A 22381-nucleotide genomic window follows, 5' to 3' on the forward strand; every position below is an offset into this window, starting at 1 on the left:
TGGCGCCACCTCAGGACTGCCACAAAGATCCCCACAAGGTGCTGAGAAACAGGACTACAGAGTCCTTACAGGAGTAACCAGGACAAGCCTGCAAAGCAGCCAGCTAAGAAACCAGCCAGGGAGGGACATGCTGCTTTATGTACACAAGATGTCCTCTCCATCCACTCTGCTCTCACACACTGCTGGGGAGATGTACAGGACATGCAGGAGGATACAGGGGAGTGGGGGATTGGATTACTGTCCTGCCCTCCATGTCCTGTGATCTGCACCCTTCTCCTGCACCCCATGTCCTGTGTTCTGCACCTCATGTTCTGTGGTGATCTGCACCCTTCACCTCATGTCCTGCACCCCACACCCCATGTTCTGCACCTTGCACCTCATCTTCTGCACCCTGCACCACTTGTACTGCAATCCATGTCCTGTGTTCTGCACCTCATATCCTGCACACTATGATCTACGTTCTGCACCCCATGTCTTGCATTCTGCACACTGTACCCTTCCCCTGCACCTCATGTCCTGCATTCTGCACTTTTCTCCTGCATCCCATGTCCTGCAGTGATCTGCATCCTTCTCTGTTACCCTGTATTCCATATCCTACATTCTGCAGCCTGCTCCCCATCTCCCGCATTTTGCACACTTTACCTTTCCCCTGCACCCCATGTCCTGCAATCTGCACCCTTGTCCTGCATCCCATGTCCTGAGTTCTTCCTTCTCTGAACCTGAACCCCATGTCCTGTGTTCTGCACCCTGCACCACATGTCCTGCACCTTGCACCCATGTTCTATGTTCTGCACCCTACTCCCCATGTCCTGCATTCTGCACACTGTACCCTTCCTCTGCACCCCATGTCCTGCATTTTGCTGCACCCCATGTCCTGCAGTGACCTGCACCCTTCTCCTGCACTTTGCACCCCTTTTTCTACTTTCTGCACTCTATGTCCTGCATTTTTCACAGTGTACCTTTTCAGTGCACCTCATGCCCTGTATTGTGCACCCTTCTCCTGCATCCCATGTCCTGCAGTGATCTACACCCTTCTCTGTTACCCCGTACCCAATGTCCTTCATTCAGCACCCTGCTCCCCATGTTTTGCATTCTGCACAATGCATCCCATTTCCTGCATCCCATGTCCTTCTCCTGCATCCCATGTCCTGTAGTGACATACACCCTTCTCCGGTACCCTGTACCCCATGTCCTGCACCCCATGTTCTACGTTCTGCACTTTGCTCCCCATGTCCTGCATTCTGCACATTGCACCCTTCCCCTGCACCCCATGTCCTGTGTTCTACACCCTTCTCCCACATCCCATGTCCTGGGGTGACCTACATCCTTCTCTGTTACCCTGTACCCCATGTCCTGCGTTCTGCACCCCTTTCCTACATCCCATGTCCTGCGGTTACCTGCAACCTTCTCCAGTACCCTCTACTCCATGTCCTATGTTCTGCACCACTTGTCCTGCACCTTGCACTCCATATTGTACATTCGGCACCCTGCTCCCCCATGTCCTGCATTCTGCACACTGTTCCCTTCTCCTACACCCAATGTCTTGCATTCTGCACCATTCTCCTGCATCCCATGTCCTGTGGTGATCTACACTTTTCTCCGGTACCCTGTATTCCATGTCCTTCATTTCATCCTTCTCCTGCACCTTGCACCCCATGTTCTACGTTCTGGATCCTGCACCCCATGTTCTACATTTTGCACACTGTGCCCTTCCCTTGCACTCCATGTCCTGTGTTCTGAACCCTACACCTCATGTCCTACACACTGCGCCCCTTTCCTGCATCCCATGTCCTGCAGTTACCTGCAACCTTCTCCAGTACCCTCTACCCCATGTTCTACGTTCTGCACTCCATGTCCTGCATTCTGCACACTTCTCCTGCATCCCATGTCCTGCGGTGTTCTACACCCTTCTCTGGTACTCTGTACGCCATGTCCTGTGTTCTGCACCCTACACCACATGTCCTGCACCCCATGTCCTGTGTCCTGCACCCTTCTCCCCATGTTCTGCAGTGATCTGCACCCTTATCCGGTACCCTGCACCCCAAGTCCTGCTTCTGCACACTGTACCCTTCTCCTGCATTACATGTCCTGCGGTGACCTGCACCCTTCTCCAGTACTCTGCACCCCATGTCCTGTACCCTTCTGCTGCACCTTGCACCCCCAAAAATTACTCGCAAATTACTTGCCCTGCTTCAAGCGCTGGTAACTCACACTTCTCTTGAAAAAACTGTCTCCTAACTTTTTTACCTGGCTCCTAGATTCAAAGCAAATTTTTCAAGCCCTGCCTCTCCTTCATTATGTAAGTCATGCTGAGATAATCTCCCATTGGCTGAGCAATATTCTCATTTGTCTCTGAGCTCCTTCTTGTTATTCCTCATCCTGCCTGTTGTTTCCTTTGATTGATTTTCTGTGTAGTGACCCCGGCTTCATCTCTTGGATGCGCTCGTCTGTTGCTTGTCCTGACCTTTATCCTGATTCCTGGATGGACCCAGGAACAATAATTTGGTTTGCACAGGAGCCTCATATAGAGGGCCCCTCAAAACTCTCCATCCATCCAGAGTCTATATGTCCTATGACATCGCACTGACCTCACAGCTCCTCCTACCAATGTCCCTCCATCTCAGGACAGCACCTGGAGAGAGAGCAGCTCCACCCAATTTCCCAGGAAACACTGCAGTCACCACTTTAAAACCTGGACACTTCCACCATGGCTTCAGTAGTAGTATTACCTCCACCATGGTGGGAGTGCTGCTGGGGACAGAGGGTGTGCTGCTGGGGACAGAGGGTGTGCTGAGCTCTCTCAAGGAGGGGAAAGGTGAAGGGCATACCTTGTGCAGTTTGTTATTTGGATCTGGCCATCCTCCCCCCTCCCCTGATGGGAGGAGTGTGCCCCGGAGTCTTCTCCTCTTCGAGCCCAGCCGAGGGTTGAAGCTGACGGAGGGTCCAGCTCTGATAGACCGGAGGGTGTGGGCAGGGACTGCGCAATGCACGGCTTAGCGTCTCTGGTTCCCGGACCTTCACTTGTTTCAGGTACCGGGTGGCAGGTGACGTCACTTTCAGAAGGGGCAGGACTTCCAGAGGTGCACAGTGGCTTTGTGTTTCAGCCACTTTAAAGCAGAAGGGGAGGCAGCCCCTGCTGGTGGATTTCTGGTCCTCGCAGCAGCAAAATAACCAGGAATTTGAAATAAAAAGCAGCCAGACGTCCGCTGAGCCCTCTACAGGATGGAGCCAGAGGAACCGGTGGTGGGAGCAGGAGCCACAAACATCAGCCAGGACCAGACCAGGTAAGAGTAGTAGGGGCCGCTGTCATTTTTTGCACCTGGCTGTTTGTTTCCCTCCTTTCCTCCCCTAGTAGGGGGGAGGAGGGGAGCCTGCATCACGTTCCTGAGATACTGCACTGGGGAGTGTGATTAGGACAGTGATAATGTGAGGTTGTGTTGCTCACTGTCTGCTGGGGAAGAGGCCGGATGTACTGTATATTTATGTGGTTTTTTTTTTGTGCTTGGTGTCTTTCAAGCAAAAGCCAAAGAAAAGACCACGCTTCCTCTCCCCACAAAAAGAGATGTCCCTCCTGTAAAGCCACCCTTAGGGACTCTTGGACCAAGCCTTTATGTAGGTCCTGTATAGCAGATTTAGTCAAAGAGGAAACGTCCTCAGCGGTTTCCTCTGCCCAACCCAGTGAGCTTCTCACTTCTTTCCAGAAAGAGTTGGCAGACACGTCTCAGTCTTTCCGATCTTCTCTGGATAAGCTTTCAGTGGCACAGACTAGGGGTAATCAGCCACCCAGCCCTCACCCATCCACTTTGGGTCCTAGGGAAGTCAGCGAGTCGGAGGAGGGAAGTGACTCCCCAGGGTCAGATGGGGAGGAGGGTGAAGTGAAGGAAGTATCTTCCTCTTAATACAGGCTGTCCCTGGAAGAGGTGGATGACCTGTTGAAAACCATCCATACCACCCTGAACATCAAGAAGGATAAGGCTCAATTATCCCTGGATGATAAAATGTATTAGGGTATGGGTGAGGTCAAGCATTGGGTGTTTCCGGTGCACAAAGTCCTGTCAGAGGCTGTAAAAAGGGAATGGAAAGACCCAGAGAAGGCCCCTTTTTTATTAAAGATCGCTTAAAAGAAGATTCCCTTTTGACGAGTATAGTGCGCAGATTTGGAACAAAAAACCTGAACTTGATGCCGCCTTCTCACAGGTCTCACGAAATACTGACCTAGCTTTCGAGGATATGGGGTGCCTGAATGACAAGATGGATAAGAGAGCCGATTCCCTGTTAAAAAAAGGCCTGGGACTCAACGCTAGCTAATCTCATGCAGATTGTGATGGCGTCAACTGTAGTAGCCAGGAATCTGGAGTACTGTTTAGAACAGTTAAAAGGGATATTGAGGCAGGGACCTCCGGCAAAGATCTGCTTGACAATTTGCCAGTATTTCAAAAGGCGGTGGGAGGCATGGCAGATGCCTCTGCAGAAGCTGTGAGAATGTCCGCAAGATCTTCAGCACTAGCAAACTCAAAAAAAAATTATAAAAATGCCATAAATCAATAACCTATTTTGTAGACACAATAACTTCTGCCTAAACCAATCAATATACGCTTATTGCGATTTTTTTTTTTTTTTAACCAAAAACATGTAGAAGAATACATATCGGCCTAAACTGAGGAAAAAATGTGTTTTTGTTTTTTTTTAATTGGGATATTTATTATAGCAAAAAGTAAAAAATATTGTGTTTTTTTTTTTTTTTTTTCAAAATTGTCTGTCTTTTTTTGTTTATAGCGCAAAAAATAAAAACCACAGAGGTTAATACCACCAAAAGAAAGCTCTATTTGTGTGAAAAAAAAAGATCAAAATTTAGTTTGGGGTACAGTGTGGCATGACTGCGCAATTGTCATTCAAAATGTTACAGTGCTGAAAACTGAAAATTGGCCTGGGCAGGAAGGGGTGAAAGTGCCCGGTATTGAAGTGGTTAAATAGGGCCTTGTTCTGGACATTTCTGACAGGCAAGAGGTTAACAACGGAAGCAAGCTCCTGAGGTTGGGGAGCGCATCTCGAGGGCCAGATTGCCCAAGGGTCTTGGACAAACAGGGAAGCCAAGAGATCCTCCAATTAGAGAGCTGATGGCATTTCTCCTGGGATTTTGGTCATTCAAGGAAATTATCAAAGGCCATCACATTCAAGTAGCATCCGATAATGCCACTGCGGTAGCCTACGTCTCAAAGCAAGGAGGCACAACAAGCAGGGTTCTTCTGGCCTTAGCCCTCCAGATACTAACATGGGCATAGGACAATCTAGCGTCTCTGACAGCAGTGCATCTAAAAGGCAGCCTTAATCAGGTAGCAGACTTCTTAAGCAGGAGACAAGTGCTTGAATCAGAATGGAGCCTGAATACAGAAAGTTTCCGGATGATAGTAGACAGATGGGGAGTTCCCCAGATCAACCTATTTGCATCTCAGGAAAATGCAAACATACCAGTTTATTTCTCTCTAAACAGGCAGGACCAAGCTGAGGGTCTGGACACACTAACCCAGCCTTAGACCTCCTGCTTGTTAGGCTTCCCCCCCCTTTTCAGATGATTCTTCTAGTGCTCAAAAAGTTGCAGGAAGAAGCCACAAGCCTAATTTTAGTAGCCCCTTATTGGCCCAAGACAGCATGGTTCTCGACCCTGCTGAAGTGAGCAGTAGAACCCTATTGGTTGCTGCCCTTGTGAGAGGACCTGCTGAGTCAGGGACCCCTCCTTCATCCCAATGTAGGACATCCCAAGCTAGCCTGGAAAACTAAGGTGCAGATCCTGAAGAAAAAGGATTTGTCTTACAAATGAATTTCAGCACTGCTAGATGCAGGAAAAAGGTCACACGGGCTAATTATTTTAAACGGGGAAATATTTCAACTCCTGGTGCACTTCAAAAAAATTTTCTACAGGAGGTCATTTCTGTCCTTGAGTTCCTCCATGACAGAATGGAGAAAGGTTTGGCAGCCGGTACCTTTTGAAGGTTCAGGTGGCCACTTACAGAGAGAGTTATCTCAGGACCCTTTGATCATTAGGTTCTTTAGTTCGCTGGCCATAGCCAGGCCAATGCCGTTTCAAATCTTTCCTAAATGGGATTTGTCAGTGGTTTTACAGGGTCTGACTAAAAGGCCCTTTGAACCACTGGAAGACGCTACGATTAAAGAGTATTCTTTAAAACTAGCTCTATTAGTGGCAGTTACTTGGGCTAGAAGGTTCAGCGAGCTTCAGGCCTTATAGATTATTGAACCTTTTTTTACTTTTTTCTGGATCGGTAGTTCTGAGGACAGACCAAAGGTCTCTTGCGTTTTCCATAGATCCCAGGAGATAATTCTGCCAACTTTCTGTCCATCACTGTCCTGTCCTATGGAAAGGGTGTTTCAAAGTTTGGATGTGAGAAGATGCTTGTTACATTATCTTGAGGTTACAAAGGGGTTAAGAAAATCAAACTCTCTGTTTATACTGTTCTCGGGGCCTCGTAAAGGTTGCAGAGCTTCTAAAATCACAATGGGAAGATGGCTTCAGATGGCCATTAAAGAAGCTTATAGGGCCCCAGAAATAGAACCTCCTGCAGGGGTGGCGACCCATTCAACCCGTGCTGTGGCAGCATCCTGGGCAAAACTAACTGGTGCTTCGCCAGGACAAATCTGCAAAGCAGCCACGTGGACGAGTTTCTCCACTTTTACCCGTCACAATAGGATGGACTTGCTCTCAGCCACAGAGCAATCTTTCAGCAGGAAAGTCCCACTGGTGGTGGTCCCACCCTAGAGTAAGTACTTGCTTATCATCTCCAGGTGCTGTCCTGAAAGATGATTTGGGAAAACCTTAGTTAGGCTTACCAGTAATGGTATTTCGAGGAGTCTTTCAGGATAGCCCCTATGACCCTCCCTTGATTGTGATTGTTACTGTGGCATTGTTGCTATGTTTTGTTTATATTTTTCAGCATGGCTGGAGGTACTTGATAACAACTGAGGCCATGGTGGAAGTGTCCAGACTTTAAAGTGGTGACTGCAATGTTTCTTGGGAAATTGGGTGGAGCTGCGCTCTCTCCAGGTGCTGTCCTGAAAGACTCCTAGAAATACTGTTCCCAGAAAGTCTAACAAAGTTTTTTTTCTGATGCTCTTAGGATGTGTGTCGAACCCTTGGCATTCTCACTAGCAAAGTGGGACTGTTGGTCCTGCATTGTATGTAATGGCATCAGAATGCCTGCAACAGGCTTTTAACCTTCAGAGTGTGAGGGTCCTGATTGAATAAATTATATCTCAGTCTGAAGTGGAGCTTTAATAAAATAGACACTTGATGGGAGAGGTGAGGAGGATTCTGAGAATATCGTTTGATTTCACTATTTGTATTCAGATCTAGAGTTTTCCTCCTGTGTTGTAATAACATCAGAATCCCCGCAACAAGCTTTTAACCTGCGTTCCGGGGTCCTGTGTGGGTAAATTATACCTCAGCCCAAAATAGGGCCTTAGTAAAAAAAAAAGAAAACCTGGATGGTATAGTAAGGAGAATTCTGGGAATATTATTTGATTGTACTATTTGTGTTCAGATCTAGAGTTTTCCTCCTGTGAATTCTGGAGATCATATGACCATCACATTGTCACTTCCTGATAGAATAGAGAAATAAAAAGAAGATTCTAGAAGTCACCAGAGAGATCATGGAGGAGAGGTGAGCGGTGCTGGGAATTCTGGGACATTATCCAGTAACAGACAAGGGATGTGTCTGGATGGTGACTGTATCATTGTGTGTGTCAGGTTCCTATAAGGTGTCAGGATGTCACTGTCTATTTCTCCATGGAGGAGTGGGAGTATTTAGAAGGACACAAGGATCTCTACAAGGACGTCATGATGGACAATCAGCCGCCCCTCACATCCCCGGGTAAGAGGAGACTTTATTGTAAAGGAGAGAGCAGTACGGAGGCTCCACCTAGATCCCCCATCATCTGATAAACACATAGAAACAATGTATTACAGAATACTTTATTATTCCCAAAGGGAAATTGGGAAATTGTTATGACACAGACACACTTAACAAGACAACACAAGATAACAACAATAAACTGAACAAATTACAAAAACACAACAAAATTACCAATAACAGCCATTGGCACCAAATAAACAAAATTATAACTACACTACAAATAAAACATCCATACAATTAAAATACAACATAGAATAAATAACATAGATTAAAATAACAATCAAACTACCAAATACAAATGATATACCACTTTCTCCAACACCACCCTAAATAATAACCAACACAATACCAACATACTATAAAAACAACACAAAATCCTGATCATAAACCAGAATTAAATCTTCACCTCCAGCCCTCACAGAAAAGAATGAGGTGTCCGTTTATGAAGCAGTGAAAACTATTCACTGCTTCATTCTCCGGCATTCACAGTGGAGGTCGTTTTCCTCTGTATGCCTGTTTATGAAGCAGAGTAGATCGCTTCACCTTTGGAGGAGTGAAGCGATCTACAAATGCTACAAACACTGGAGAACAGCCCCTGATACTGGAATCTTGTGAGACTTTACGAGATTACAGTACCAGAAATTCACAGAAACACAGAGATGTCAGTTTATTAAGCAGTGATAAATTATCACCGCTCAGTACACTGACAGACGGCGTGGTTAATGTTAATAAAATAACGAGTCTCCCTACATTGTGTGTATATATATATATATATATATATATATATATATACATACACACAAAGAAGCACACATATATACATGTGTATATATACACACACATTATTTATTTTTATATATATATATATATATATATATATATATATATATATATATACACATAAATATGACAGGGGGGCATGCTTACAGTGTTGGGGGGTCTGAACGAGGCATAAGGAAGTTAAAAATCTTCCTCCTTCCCCCTCAGATCCCCCGAGATTCCCTCTTCATTCCCCGATTCTCCACGTCTAAGCTGGTGAATCGGGGAGGTGAATTCTGACACAGATCGCCAGTGAAGCGCTGAGATCGCAGCTTTATAAACTGTGTCATTCAATGGGGATTCTCGGTGTGCGGAGATCATTGGCGGGAGAACAAGTTCAAACCCTTCTCCCCCCGATTATCTTTGTTTCATAAACTGTTTATGGACCGTGATCAGCCGTGATCCTGGGGATCACTGCTTCATAAACGGACACCTGATACATTTTGTTTGCCACAGGCAAAAATTATTCCCTGTGTCTCTCTGTGGTGCATTGTGGGTGTAACAATTTATCACTGAAGACTGACCAGCGTATTGTGGAGTGGGTGGGAGGAGTTGTCCAAGATTGAACATAACTTGAATAACATTCTCATCTCCAACACTGTTGTAAAAGACTCCAATTTCCATCCAACAACATCACAGGCCTTGCGAATTGGTTTGTTGAGTCTGTTGGCGTCGGACACCCTAAGCCTGCTTCCCCAGCATGCCACTGCATACAGGAGAGTGCTGGCCACTACAGACTCATAAAACAGCATCCTCTGGAAGATGTTAAAGGACCTCAATCTCCTCAAAAAGTAGGGGCAGCTCTGGCCCTTCCTATAGAGCAGGGATATGCAATTAGCGGACCTCCAGCTGTTGCAGAACTACAAGTCCCATGAGGCATAGAAAGACTCTGACAGCCACAAGCATGACACCCAGAGGCAGAGCATGATGGGACTTGTAGTTCTGCAACAGCTGGAGGTCCGCTAATTGCATATCTCTGCTATAGAGCATCTCAGTTTTCTTGCTCTAGTCCAGCTTTACTATCTATGTGCACCCCAAATACTCGTAACTCTCTACTACCTCCACATACTCTCCTCGGATGGAGATTGGGGTCAGTGGTATTCAGTCAGTGTGTGTGTTTCCCACAGATGGATTCAGCAATGGGAACCCACCAGAGAGATGTCCCCGTCCTCTGTATTCCCGGGATTCCACACAGGAAGGTCACACCATCCCTCATCATTATCAGGTAGATGATTGACAATTATTGGTAGTTCTGATTTACACACAGCATGTTTTTTACAATGAATGTTTTATTATATATCCAGAGTGGAAACCTCGGGGATGATAATATTGATGTTAAAGAAGAGTATAAAGAGGAGGATGAGGAATATGGAGTGATGGAGGAGATTTCAGAAGGACACAAGGATATGATGGAGCCACCTAATACCAGGAACCCACCAGAGAGATGTCCCCGTCCTCTGTATTCCCGGGATTCCACACATGAAGGTCACACCATCCCTCACCATCATCAGGTAGATGATTGACAATTATTGGTAGTTCTGATTTATACACAGCATGTCTGTTACAATGAATGTTTTATTATATATTCAGAGTATAATCAGGGAGGGTAATATTGATGTTAAAGAGGAGCATGGAGTGATAGAGGAGTTTTCCGAAGGACACAAGGCTATGATGGAGCCACCTAATACCAGGAACCCACCAGAGAGATGTCCCCATCCTCTGTATTCCCGGGATTTCACAAAGGAAGGTCACACCATCCCTCACTGTTACAAGGTTGGTGGGACGGAGTTTATAAAAACACAGACTTAAAGAGACAATGTGTGGATTTTTTATGTGCTATCACAAAGATAAAGCTTATATTTTACAGACGATGATAAAGATATTCTCTCTCATTTTCTTGATTTAGAGTGGAGATCCAATTGATATAGAATTTGAGGTTAAAGTAGAAGAAGAAGAAGAGAGGTATGTGAGGGATGATCAGCAGTCTATGGAGGAGGATGGAATAACGAGGACATTTATAGAGGAGGACACTCCTACAGAGATCAGCACAGGTGGGTCATTAACACTAAATACATTCCTCCACCCATACTGCTCACTGATTGGTCCAGAGTAGAGCAAGGACTGGGTGATATCAGCCTGTAATCCCCTGGTCACTTTCCTGAGCTGTGTTCCCCGTCCTGTATTTCTGTATTTCTCTCAGATAATCTTCCTGTGCTGCAGACACAATTTATGTCTAGACCGGATTTACAGTATGGAGATTCAGGTGTTCAGCTGGCAGCAAAATGTGGATTTTCACCGTAGGCATTACTAGACCTAGGCACCTAGGGAATGTGCTTTGGGTCTTCTGGCAAGATCTCTGACAGAACAATTCTTCCAGGCTTATTTGTTCTGTTGTCTGCTGACTGGAGGGATATATCTGTATAGTCTCAGACCCAAGTCACTGAGTGTAGTTACAGGAGATGGGAGGTAGTGGTGTGGTACCTCTGCAGCTTGTCTCTTGTAAATATTTAAGCTTCCACTGATTACTGAATACCAATATTAACTATTATTACCTTACACTGTATCATTTACATTGTACATTATATACTCCTGACCCCTGCACTATATACTCTATGTTGAACATTACATTATTCTGATACTATATAGTCCTATCTGTTGGTTCTTATGTCATATGTTGTCCATTACATAATCCTGACTTCTGCTCTCTCCCTTCTACCCACTTCTATATATACAAAATATGTATTCTCTCTTGTTACACCCATTTCCTACCAGCTGGACATTTTATATCTGATGATTTGATTGAAACACATACTTTTACATGTTGATAATAATGTGATAACATCCTCAAACTTTGGAACCTTAAACAGAAGTGATAATGAGGGAAGAGTCAATAACCCAATGATGGTGGTCTTCAGGATCAGTCCAGTCTTCATCTTGGTTGTTCTCCCCCCATCCTCACTCTCTGACCTCTGGTGGGGCTCAGCCCCACTGTTATTCATGAGTAAATCATGGACTAAATAAGGAAGTGCGGGACTTCTTATGTTGGGAAGATGGCAATGAGTGATAGAGGGGGTGGGGACACAAGTCCTATAATCCCCTCATCACTGTCACTCCTATAAAAGACAGTTCTCATTGTTTCCTCACTCTCTGACTAAGGTCCATGAATAAAGAAATGAACTGGTAGGAGATCAGAGGACCCATTTACTAGTTACCTTGAGGGTGAAATTGGAAATTGGATCCTCAGAGATAAAGCTGCCTGATGTGAGCGGAGTCCTGGTTTAGGGGAACCAATCTGCTCATGTCTAGTAATAATCTCTTTATTTCTATTTTAGTACATGGACGGGAGATGAGGAAAACCTCAGAGGATTGTGTCACTTTGTCTCCAGACTGTAAAGTAGAAGATGAAGACATCACACAGTATAGTCCAGGAGAAAACTCGGCTACCTCAAATGTCTATCCGACGCCACACAGTGTAGAAGGACCATCATATTCCTCTTATCCTGAGGAACCTCAGACTGTGAGGGACGGTGCCGTCCTTCCAACAGATAAAAAGCTTTCCTGTGCTGAGTGTGGAAAATGTTTCCCTTTTAAATCCAATCTTGATGTGCATAAAAGATCTCACACAGGAGAGAAGCCATATCCCTGTCCTGAGTGTGGAAAATGTTTTTCAGTGAAGTCCCATCTTCACACACATCAGAGATCTCACACTGGGGAGAAGCCATATTTCTGTACTGAGTGTGGGAAATGTTTTTCACAGAAGTCCACTCTTTCCAAACATCAGAGATCTCACACGGGGGAAAAACCGTATTCCTGTCCTGAGTGCGGGAAATGTTTTTCACGGAAGTCTGATCTTTGCACACATCAGAGATCTCACACGGGGGAGAAGCCGTATTCCTGTCCTGAGTGTGGGCAATGTTTTTCACGGATGTCTGCTCTTTACAAGCATCAGAGATCTCACACAGGGGAGAAGCCTTATTCCTGTCCTGATTGCGGGAAATGTTTTTCAGTCAAGTCCAGTCTTTACACACATCAGAGATCTCACACAGGGGAGAAACCTTATTCCTGTCCTGACTGCGGGAAATATTTTTCAGAAAAGTCCTATCTTTACAAACATCAGAGATTGCACACGGGAGAGAAGCCGTATGCCTGTCCTGAGTGCGGGAAATGTTTTTCAGTGAAGTCCAGTCTTTACACACATCAGAGATCTCACACGGGGGAGAAACCTTATTCCTGTTCTGAGTGCGGAAAATGTTTTTCAGTGAAGTCCAGTCTTTACACACATCAGAGATCTCACACAGGGGAGAAACCTTTTTCCTGTCCTGAGTGCGGGAAATGTTTTTCAGAAAAGTACTATCTTTACATACATCAGAGATTGCACACGGGGGAGAAGCCTTATTCCTGTCCTGAGTGCGGGAAATGTTTTTCAGTGCAGTTCAGTCTTTACACACATCAGAGATCTCACACAGGGGAAAAACCTTATTCCTGTCCTGAGTGTGGGCGATGTTTTTCACAGACATCCAGTCTTTCCAGACATCAGAGATCTCACATGGGGAGAAGCCATATACCTGTCCTGAGTGAGGGAATTGTTCCTCACTGAAGTCCTGTCTTCCTGTACATCAGGGATCCCACACAACCCTTGAGGTGTATTAGTGCCTTGAGTGCGGGAAATGTCTTCTATATAAATGATGCTGGACATCACAGCTCTCATGTGGGGAAGAAGCACACCCTGATATACACCTCACATATACTCCATGGCTGATCTTCATCAAACAGCTCATAAGGAGATCAGAGTTCACCAAAGTCATGGATGAAGTGTTGTACCGTGTTGGTCATTGATAGCAGGAGAAAAATAAAATTGGAGTCATTACCTTTCATTGGCTGAATACATTCTGTGGTGTAAGATTTCACAAACACTTTGAGGTCTGTTTTAAAAAAAAATGTATTTGAACACATATGACAAGTATTTGCCCATCTGTGAGGAATGTTGGCTGTATTTATTTCATATAGTGATTTCCTATGATCATCAGCTCCATCTATTGTCTATAATGTGGTATTCAACATTATTTTTACTAATGGAGATATTTCAGGAAAAATACTTCATTATGGCCAATAGATGGAGCTGACAATTATAGGAAATTCCTGTGTTAATCTGCGGCCAGATTTTGTATCATCTGGAGAAATGCTTGTTGTGATGATAATGTGAACTGGACACCCCAAAAACTATAAGAACCAGTGCAGCCATTATGTTTAGAATTTAGAGGTGTTGTGTATATCCTTTCCGTGTGCACCTTACTGCAAAGGCTGGTTATAGATTGGGGTGGTTGTCACTTATCTGCACAGCTTGCCTGCAGAATTTGGCATGGGGACATACTTGATGCCTTCAGCTGTCATTGTGTTCTTGCTGGGAACCCATTGTGTCCCTGTGTCTTTAAGGAGGGTTGGGTTTCCTCCAGTTAAACCTTCCCTTAAGCTACCCACTGCTATATGAGCTCCAACCTGGAGACTCTGAAGACTATAGAGTTAGAGCCGCATATACAGAGCAGGCTTGGTGTAGGCATTGCAGCTTACACATATATTTGTAAATGTGTGCAGCTAGAAACTGTTTTTAGTGTGAATTGGTAGACAAGACAATTTGTCAAGACAATTTTTGCAGTCTGGCTGGTAAGTGTGCTGGGAAATGTGTATGTTCTTTGTGATGTAGAATAGGAGACACCTACCAGCAGTGATCTGCTTTCCAGTCTGACTCCACTAGCCATCATAAACCCTTCAAGTCCAGGGTTAACTAATTAGAACAGCAAGCAGATATCTGTGCTTGCTAATAGTATCAGACTCATTGTCTGTCATAAATAGTTCAGCAGGTAGAAAAGCCATATACACATTTCTGCATGGCTATTATGGGATATTACTACCCACAAAGTCACAATGTAAGTATGTTTCATAACTTTTAAAATGATACCAGTACAGCATGAATAAGGACACCTTTACCTGTCTCTATTAATTAGCAGCATTGTAAGCCTGAACACCTCTATATTAGAAGGTATGTAAGGCAGGCGGGACACATTACATCTCCTTGCTGAAATAAACATCTGGCACCCATCATATTTGTATTTATTCACAAGGTAATTTCATGCTGGACAATAATATACCAGTTACCAGAATGTAACCTGTAGGTATTCCAAGATATTAATACCTGTAGACACCTGTATCTGAGGGCATATCAGCTATATGGTCACTGTGACATCCCATCGGCTACACTACAGACCTTCTCATACCTTCTCATTGGTCAGATCATTTGTGTCCACACCCTCCTCAGGAACCAGAAAAGAGGGACTGCATCAGTTGAGAGCTCTCCTTTACCATCAAACAAGAACATCAGCCAAGATTTCTGTGAGGCAATGATCCATCTTATGCTCGTTGACGGGACTTTGCCAAATGCAGAGAACCAGGACTTATCTAAGTATTTTCACTCTTAAACCCTCTATGCTTTCTGTTACATTATTGTCTCTTCCTTTGTATGACTTTTTTCTGTAAATATAATGTTTACACCATTTTACCTGTTTTTCTTATTAAATGATATTTTAAAATTGTTAATATTGTTGTCTCTTATGCACTAAGATAGAACTTAAAGAACCCTGTCTTTTTGAAGAGTGCTACTATACGGTAAATATGTGGAATATTCCTGTCTGTGGTGACAGTGGGTATTACAGTCATAATTGTTATTGTGAGTAGTTGATAAGCCAGAAGCTATCTAGTGGCAGTTTGGGATGTAAATGGTTAAATGCGTAGTACCCAGTGAGGATCGCTGTCAGTTTGTTGGCACTTGGATTGTGGTCCCGTGAGCTAGAAAATCTTTTTGCAGGGTACGGCTGAGAGTATCAGTGACAGTGTGGTGTGAGTTTGATAAGCCATTTGTTGGTGAAGGTGACCGGGGTCTGACACCACATTCACACAGGAAGCCACATCCTCTTCTAATATGCAGAACTTTCAGAGAGAAGTCCACAGAGGAACGCACAGCATTCCTGTAGGAGAACTACATCTGCTACAAGTGCTGCTCATCAACATCTCACTTTGCCAAGGATTGTAAGGCCAGTGTAAAATGCACAGAATGTGACAGCTCAGATCACAACACAGCTTTACACCCAGGACCAATCCCATGGACTTTACAATGCACTCACAGCACTAGTGAGCACGTTGGGGAGGAGGAACACACTGCTGTACAAAGCACAGAGACCGGAAAAGGAACCATAGGTGGCAGGCCCTATTGCAAAATCTGTCTAGTCAGAGTTTACCCAGCAGACCAAACGAACAAAGCCATTAAGCTTTATGCAATTCTTAATGATCAAAGTAACAAGTCTTTAGCCAGCTCAACCTTCTTTGACATATTCGGCATTAAAAGGTTCCAACATTCACTACTACTTACGAACTTGTACAGGAATAGTGGAGACAGCAGGGAGGAGAGCATCTGGCTACCTAGTTGAGTCTATTGATGGTCAAACATACCCATCCTTACCAACTCTTATTGAATACAATTCCTACACCAGATGCAGCGGTTCATCGCCCACACTGGTATAGCGCACTTGATACCAGAACTTGAGCCTCAGGCTCAGATAGTCCTACTCCTTGGGAAAAATATCTTACGAGTCTATGAAGTGAGAGCTCAAATTAATAGTCCCCACAATGCTCCCTATGCCCAGGTGTTAGACCTAGGATGGGTAATTATAGGAGATGTCCAAGATGCACAAACCTTAACAGCATGCTTACGAGTACATTAGAGAATGGATGTCCCTCCCTTTTCCAGCCATGCCACAACCACTTTCTCATAAAGGAATTGCCATACACTACCCACTTGCCTTGTCCCTTCATAGGCCCCTCTAGTGACAACCTTGCCTGAGACCTTGACCAAAACCATTTAGGGTTGTAACAGTGAGGGATGGTGTGACCTTCCTGTGTGGAATCCCGGGAATACATTCAGCCTTTCAAAGAACTAAAGAGGACAATAAGGTGGCAATGTCTATTGAGGGCAAATTCTTCTTGGAGATAATGGAGCAGCGAATAGTTACAGATGACACAAAAATCTGGGTTGCACCTCTTCTTTTCAGACCACAGAGGAAATGCCTACCTAATAAAAGAGACCAAGTACAAGGGCGTTTTTCTATTCTTCAATGTAATTTTCTTAGAAAGCCAAAGATTAGAGACCACTTCTTTGCTTTCACTGAGAAAATCTTTGAGAACAGTCATGCAAAAATAGCTCCCACTCTTAAAAACTCTGAGGAGTGCTGGTACCTACTGATATTTGGAGTATACTACCCCAAGAAGCTGGGTCAGATCAGAGTAGTGTTTAACTCTAGTGCCAAATTCAAAGGTGTCTCCCTAAACGATGTCCTCTTGACAGGTCCAGACTTCAATAACAAACTTCTGGGGGTGCTGTTATGCTTTCACAGAGACTCTGTTGCTTCCATAGCTGACATCCAACAGATGTTCCATTGCTTCCTTGTCAGGGAGAAAGACAGAATCCTCTTGAGATTTCTTTGGTTTAGAGATAATGACTCCTCCAAAGACATCATTGAGTACCACATGAGAGTACACATCTTTGGCAACAGCCTTTCTTCTGCAGTTCCTATCTATGGCCTCAGACATTCTGAGGGCGAGCCTGAGTATTGCTCAGATGCCAGACAGTTCAGAGAAAGGGACTTTTATGTAGATGAATGTTTAAAATCTCTGCCTTCCAATGAGTCTGCAATTAGTGTCCTAAAAAGAGCTTATCAAATGTTAGTCTGCTCCAATCTCAGGCTTCACAAGATTGCTTCCAACAGTAATGAAGTAATGGAAGCTGTCCCCTCCTAAGACCACTGTAATGATCTAAGAGATTTAGACCTAGGGGCAGACTCTTTACCTGTACAACACAGTCTTGGTCTGCTATGGGACTTGAAATAAGATTCCTTTACCTTACAAATAAGCACAGAGGAAAAACCTTTTACTCACAGAGGTGTCTCGTCCATTAATTGATAGCCTGTGTGATCCATTAGGATTTTCAGCCCCTGTTATCATTCAAGGTAAAGCACTACTTGGAGACTTAAGTTGTGAAACATCTGACTAGGATGTTCCACTGCCCCCCACTAAAGAAAACTCTTGGATAGAGTGGAGAAATTGTCTGACAGATTTATCTGATCTGCAGGTTTCATGCCCATATGCTCCTGTACCCTTTACAGAGGTACAAAGCCAAAAACTTTGCAAATTCTCTGATGCGTCTGTCAAAGAAATAGCTGCTGTTGCCTACTTAAATACTGTAGATGTCACAGCACAACACCACATAGAATTTGCCATGGGCAAAGAAAAAGTGTCTCCACACTAGAGCTGCACAATTAATCGTTAAAAAGTCGTGGTCTCGATTCACCTCCCCTGACGATCTCTCCTGCTGAGTTTGCCGATTCTTTCATATAAACAAGTGGAGAGATTATCTTCTCACTCAGCTGTCAAAAGAAAACATCCAGGCAGTCTGCCAAGTTTAGAACTTGAAACATTGTATCTAACTTCCTTCTTAGATCAAAGGGATAAACTTCTCTGTGTAAACAAATAACTGGGTAATCTGCCCAGCTTTAAACAAGGAGTAAATGCAGGAAGTTTAACCACTTAAAGTCTAAATCTTTTTCTGACACTTCTTTTTTAGGTTAAAATCAATATTTTTTGCTAAAAAAAATTACTTGGCACCCCCAAACATTAGAGATTGTTTATATATATATATATATATATATATATATATATATATATATATATATATAATTTTTTAATATTTTATGTCACACTGTATTTGCCCAGCGGTCTTTCAAATGCAATTTTTTGGGAAAAAATACACTTCAATAAATAAAAAAAAAAAACGAAACAGTAAAGTTAGCACAATTTTTTTTGTTTTAATGTGAAAGATGATGTTACGCCGCGAGAATCGTGAGAGAATCGTGATCTATCCTCTAAGCAAAAAAATCGTGATTCTCATTTTAGCCAGAATCGTGCAGCTCTACTCCACACCCTAAGCACACCATACCTAGAACTCGAACTCTGTGCTGCAGTATTAGCTGCTGAGCTAGACAAATTGCATCAGAAATGGACATTGACCTTAACCCCTTCCTGCCCGCGCTATACCTGAATGACAGCTACAGCACTGGCTTACTTTGCCAGGAGGGCATCTTTTGACATTCTCCTGTGATTGCGCTGCCCATGTGCCCCCTGCGGACTCAGCTGATCACAGATCAGGGTAAAGGGCCAATCACAGAATCAGCAGCGGTGATCAGCTGTGTCCAATGACAGCTGATCACGATGTAAACACAAGCCGGTTATCAGCTTTTCTTTCCTCACGTTGACAGCATGAGGAGAGGAGAGAGATGATAAATGGCTTGTGTTAAAGGAACATTGCCACTGATAATCAGGGCAGTCCCAACAGTGCCCACTATTGCCGCCCCATTAGTGCAGCCTATCAGCGCACATCAGTGAAGGAGAAAAATTACCTGTTCGTAAAATTTTATAACAAACTATACATTTTCACATTTTTTGGTCCATTTTCATTTTATTTTTAGCAAATAATAAAAAAACCCAGTGGTGATTAAATAGCACCAAAAGAAAGCTCTATTTGTGTGAAAAAAATTATAACAATTTAGTTTGGGTACAGTGTTACATGACAGCACAATTGTCATTCAAATTGTGACAGTGCTAAAAGCTGAAAATTGGCCTGGGCAGGAAGGGGGTGTATTTTCGGAACTGAAGGGGTTAAAGATGTCAATTTCTCCACTGACAGCAGGGTGGTATTAGGCCACTTCTATAACCAGACTAGATGCTTCTATGTGTACAGTGCCTGAAAAAAATATACATACCCCCTTGAAATTTTCCACGTTTTTTCATGTTACAACCAAAAATGTTGTGCCCATGGGGGGGAGTCAGAGGCAAGGAGTCATTTTTCTGAAGGAGTAATCAGAAGTTGAACACAGCAGTTTAACGAAAGCAGCAAGAAAATGCCACAAAGAACTTTGCTCCACTCTGGATTGACCACAAACCACAACATTGGAAGGCATCCTGCAAGTCTGAATCCTATCCCCTCTACCCTTTAATATGTCCCCTCGACTCTGCCTTCTCATACTAGTATCCTCTGCCTTTCAATTTCTAACTTCCTTTCCCCTCTTCTTCACCCCAATACTTTTACATATCACCTTCACTGCACCCTCTCCCTACTACTGCTCTCATCACCTCCTGCTAATACTTAACCCATCTGATGACCCAAACATCAGGACAGGAAAGTATGTACACTCATACACATCCCACTCCCATCTTACTTTCCTCACCCTCCTTCTCCTAACCTCTGGGGATATCTCCCTTAATCCTGGTCCTCCAGCATCTCATCCCCACACCCGGGTCCCTCCCGCCTCCAGCATCCCTTGTGATCTTCGCAATCATATCTCGATCCCCCTGCTCCCAAAAACCACCCCGCCTTCTCATGTGCCCACTGGAATGCCCGCTCTGTCTGCAACAAGCTCACTTCTATTCATGACCTTTTTGTCTCCCACTCCCTTAACCTTCTTGCAATCACAGAAACATGGCTTCAAGAGTCAGATTCTGCCTTGCACACATCCCTTTCCCATGGAGACCTCCACTGGACTTACTCACCCAGACCCAGTGGATGGAAAGGAGGTGGAGTTGGTTTGATCCTATCCCCACTGAGCACCTTTCAAGTCCTGTCTACCCCTCCTTCTCTATCCTTCTCTTTTGAGACACGCTGTATTCATCTGTTTTCTCCCATTTCTCTAAGGATTGCAGTGATCTATCGGCCTTCTGGACAGGTGTCACACTTCCTTGATGACTTCTCTGCCTGGCTACCCTACTTTCTCTACTCTGCAATACCCACTATTATTTTTGGTGATTTTAACATCCCTGCTAATGTTAACAGCCCAGCTGCATCCCAACTTTTCAACATAATCACTTGCCGACTGGCCACCGTCATTATACTGCGGTGAGTCGGCTCATTCCCGCAAATCACTGTACCAGTATGGTGGTCCCTTTAAGAGCTAAAGCCAGAATGCGCTGCATGGTGATGGAGCTGATGCACAGGGCTGGCAATTGCTCCACAGAGAGCCAGAACAGGGATCTATCAATGTAAACAAGCAGATCCCTGTTCTGACAGTGAAGTACAGAGTGATCGTCTGTTCCTAGTGATCAGGAACAATGATCTCTCTGTACTCCCTGTCAGTCCCCTTCCCCCACTTCCTAGGCAACACTTATACAGTAATCAGTGCATTTTACTGGTCCCAAAAAAGTGTCTGACCTGTCCGCCGCAATGTCGCAGTCCCGCTAAAAATCGCCGATCACTGTCATTGCTAGTGAGAAAAAAATATATAATAAAAATGCCATAAATAGGGGGCGCATGTGCGGCTCAAAGTAGGAATGAAGCAGCGGCTAAGAGCTCCGTGAGTGACGGCGAATAATGGTATTTCCCTGGGGCACATTTCTTCCCCGATTTTTCTCCACACCCCCGGCGGAACAATCAGAGCATGCCGGGACCTAAAAATCACCACAATAAACCGGCTCAAAGGTCCCTAACAACCTACCTGCTTCGGGTAAGGGAGCAAAGCAAGATGGCACCCAGCTGGAAAAGACACAGACACGCTCCCCGGCTGCAGACTCTTCACCAGCACACTCCATGGGAGAATGTGAGTACTCACTGCAACTCACTAAAGCTGATCTGGATGAGAGTCACACTATAATGTATGATAAGATTGCTCAGAAATTTCAGTCAGAGCTGCACAAATCCACCAACACTTTGTCCTTAGAGATTGCAGCTCTGGGTAGCAGGACTGATTTATTAGAAACCAATCATGATGAGCTTAGCCTGGCTTATTCAGATCTTAGGAAGGACCATGAATCTCTCTCTGAGACTGTGTTACAACTCCAAGCCAATCTAGAGGACCTGGACAATAGTAACAGACGCAATAATATCAGGGTGCATGGGGTCCCAGAGACTGTAACCGATCTACTTCCAGATGTACAAAAACTGTTCCAGTCTCTCCTCCCTAAATCTCCTCTCTCTGCCTTCACCTGCGACAGGATTCATAGAGCTCTGCACCCTAAACCTCCTCCTGAAAAACCCCAGAGGGATATTGTACTCTGCCTTAAAGGTTTCCTGATTAAGGAAGGAATTCTCAGGACCTCACGAAATACCCCTAATATTCGTTTGGAGGGCATCTCTATCCAAATATACCCTGATATCTCTCCCACCACCCTGGATAAATGCAGAAAGATGAAGGAAGTCACCTCTGTTCTCCAATCTGCTAATATCCGCTATAGCTGGGGGTTCCCGTTCAAGCTACAGGTCCCCCATGATGGGACGACATATATGGTTACTACGGTCCCAGAGGGCAAAGAGCTTTTGGTGAAGCTGGGCCTCCTTGACACAGCGGTGCTCCCTAGGATCCCATCTACTCCTTGTCCATCCTCCATTTGGGCTACTCCATCTCCCAGATGGGATAGTCGGAGTCAGCATTAATGCTTACCTCGCTCTACCCCATGTTTATTTTTTCATTCAAGGTTGTGGCTAACTGAACACTCCCAACATCCTCATTAACAACTGGACTCCCTCCAGACTGAGCTGAATTCCGGTC

General features: G+C 44.5%; 2 protein-coding genes across 15 annotated transcripts in view; one reads left to right on the plus strand and one right to left on the minus strand.

Annotated features, from left to right (window-relative positions):
• Nucleotides 1-15335, plus strand: part of LOC141121857 (uncharacterized) — a 38690-nt gene extending 23355 nt beyond the window's left edge. Inside the window, exons 2-8 of one of the 2 annotated variants that reach the window (XM_073611610.1) lie at nt 7554-7673; nt 7760-7883; nt 9872-9969; nt 10049-10255; nt 10335-10517; nt 10651-10795; nt 12077-15335. In XM_073611610.1, coding sequence (XP_073467711.1) covers nt 7799-7883; nt 9872-9969; nt 10049-10255; nt 10335-10517; nt 10651-10795; nt 12077-13341 — 1983 coding nt within the window. In that variant the 5' untranslated portion in view covers nt 7554-7673; nt 7760-7798 and the 3' untranslated portion in view covers nt 13342-15335. The remainder of the gene's footprint in view (nt 1-7553; nt 7674-7759; nt 7884-9871; nt 9970-10048; nt 10256-10334; nt 10518-10650; nt 10796-12076) is intronic. The other variant, XM_073611611.1, reaches the window with a different exon arrangement.
• The window catches only part of LOC141121836 (uncharacterized), a 963509-nt gene that overhangs the window by 620200 nt on the left and 320928 nt on the right, over nt 1-22381 (minus strand). The window lies entirely within an intron of this gene.

Source organism: Aquarana catesbeiana, unplaced genomic scaffold (genome assembly GCF_042186555.1).
Source record: "Aquarana catesbeiana isolate 2022-GZ unplaced genomic scaffold, ASM4218655v1 unanchor233, whole genome shotgun sequence".
Lineage (NCBI taxonomy): Eukaryota > Metazoa > Chordata > Amphibia > Anura > Ranidae > Aquarana > Aquarana catesbeiana.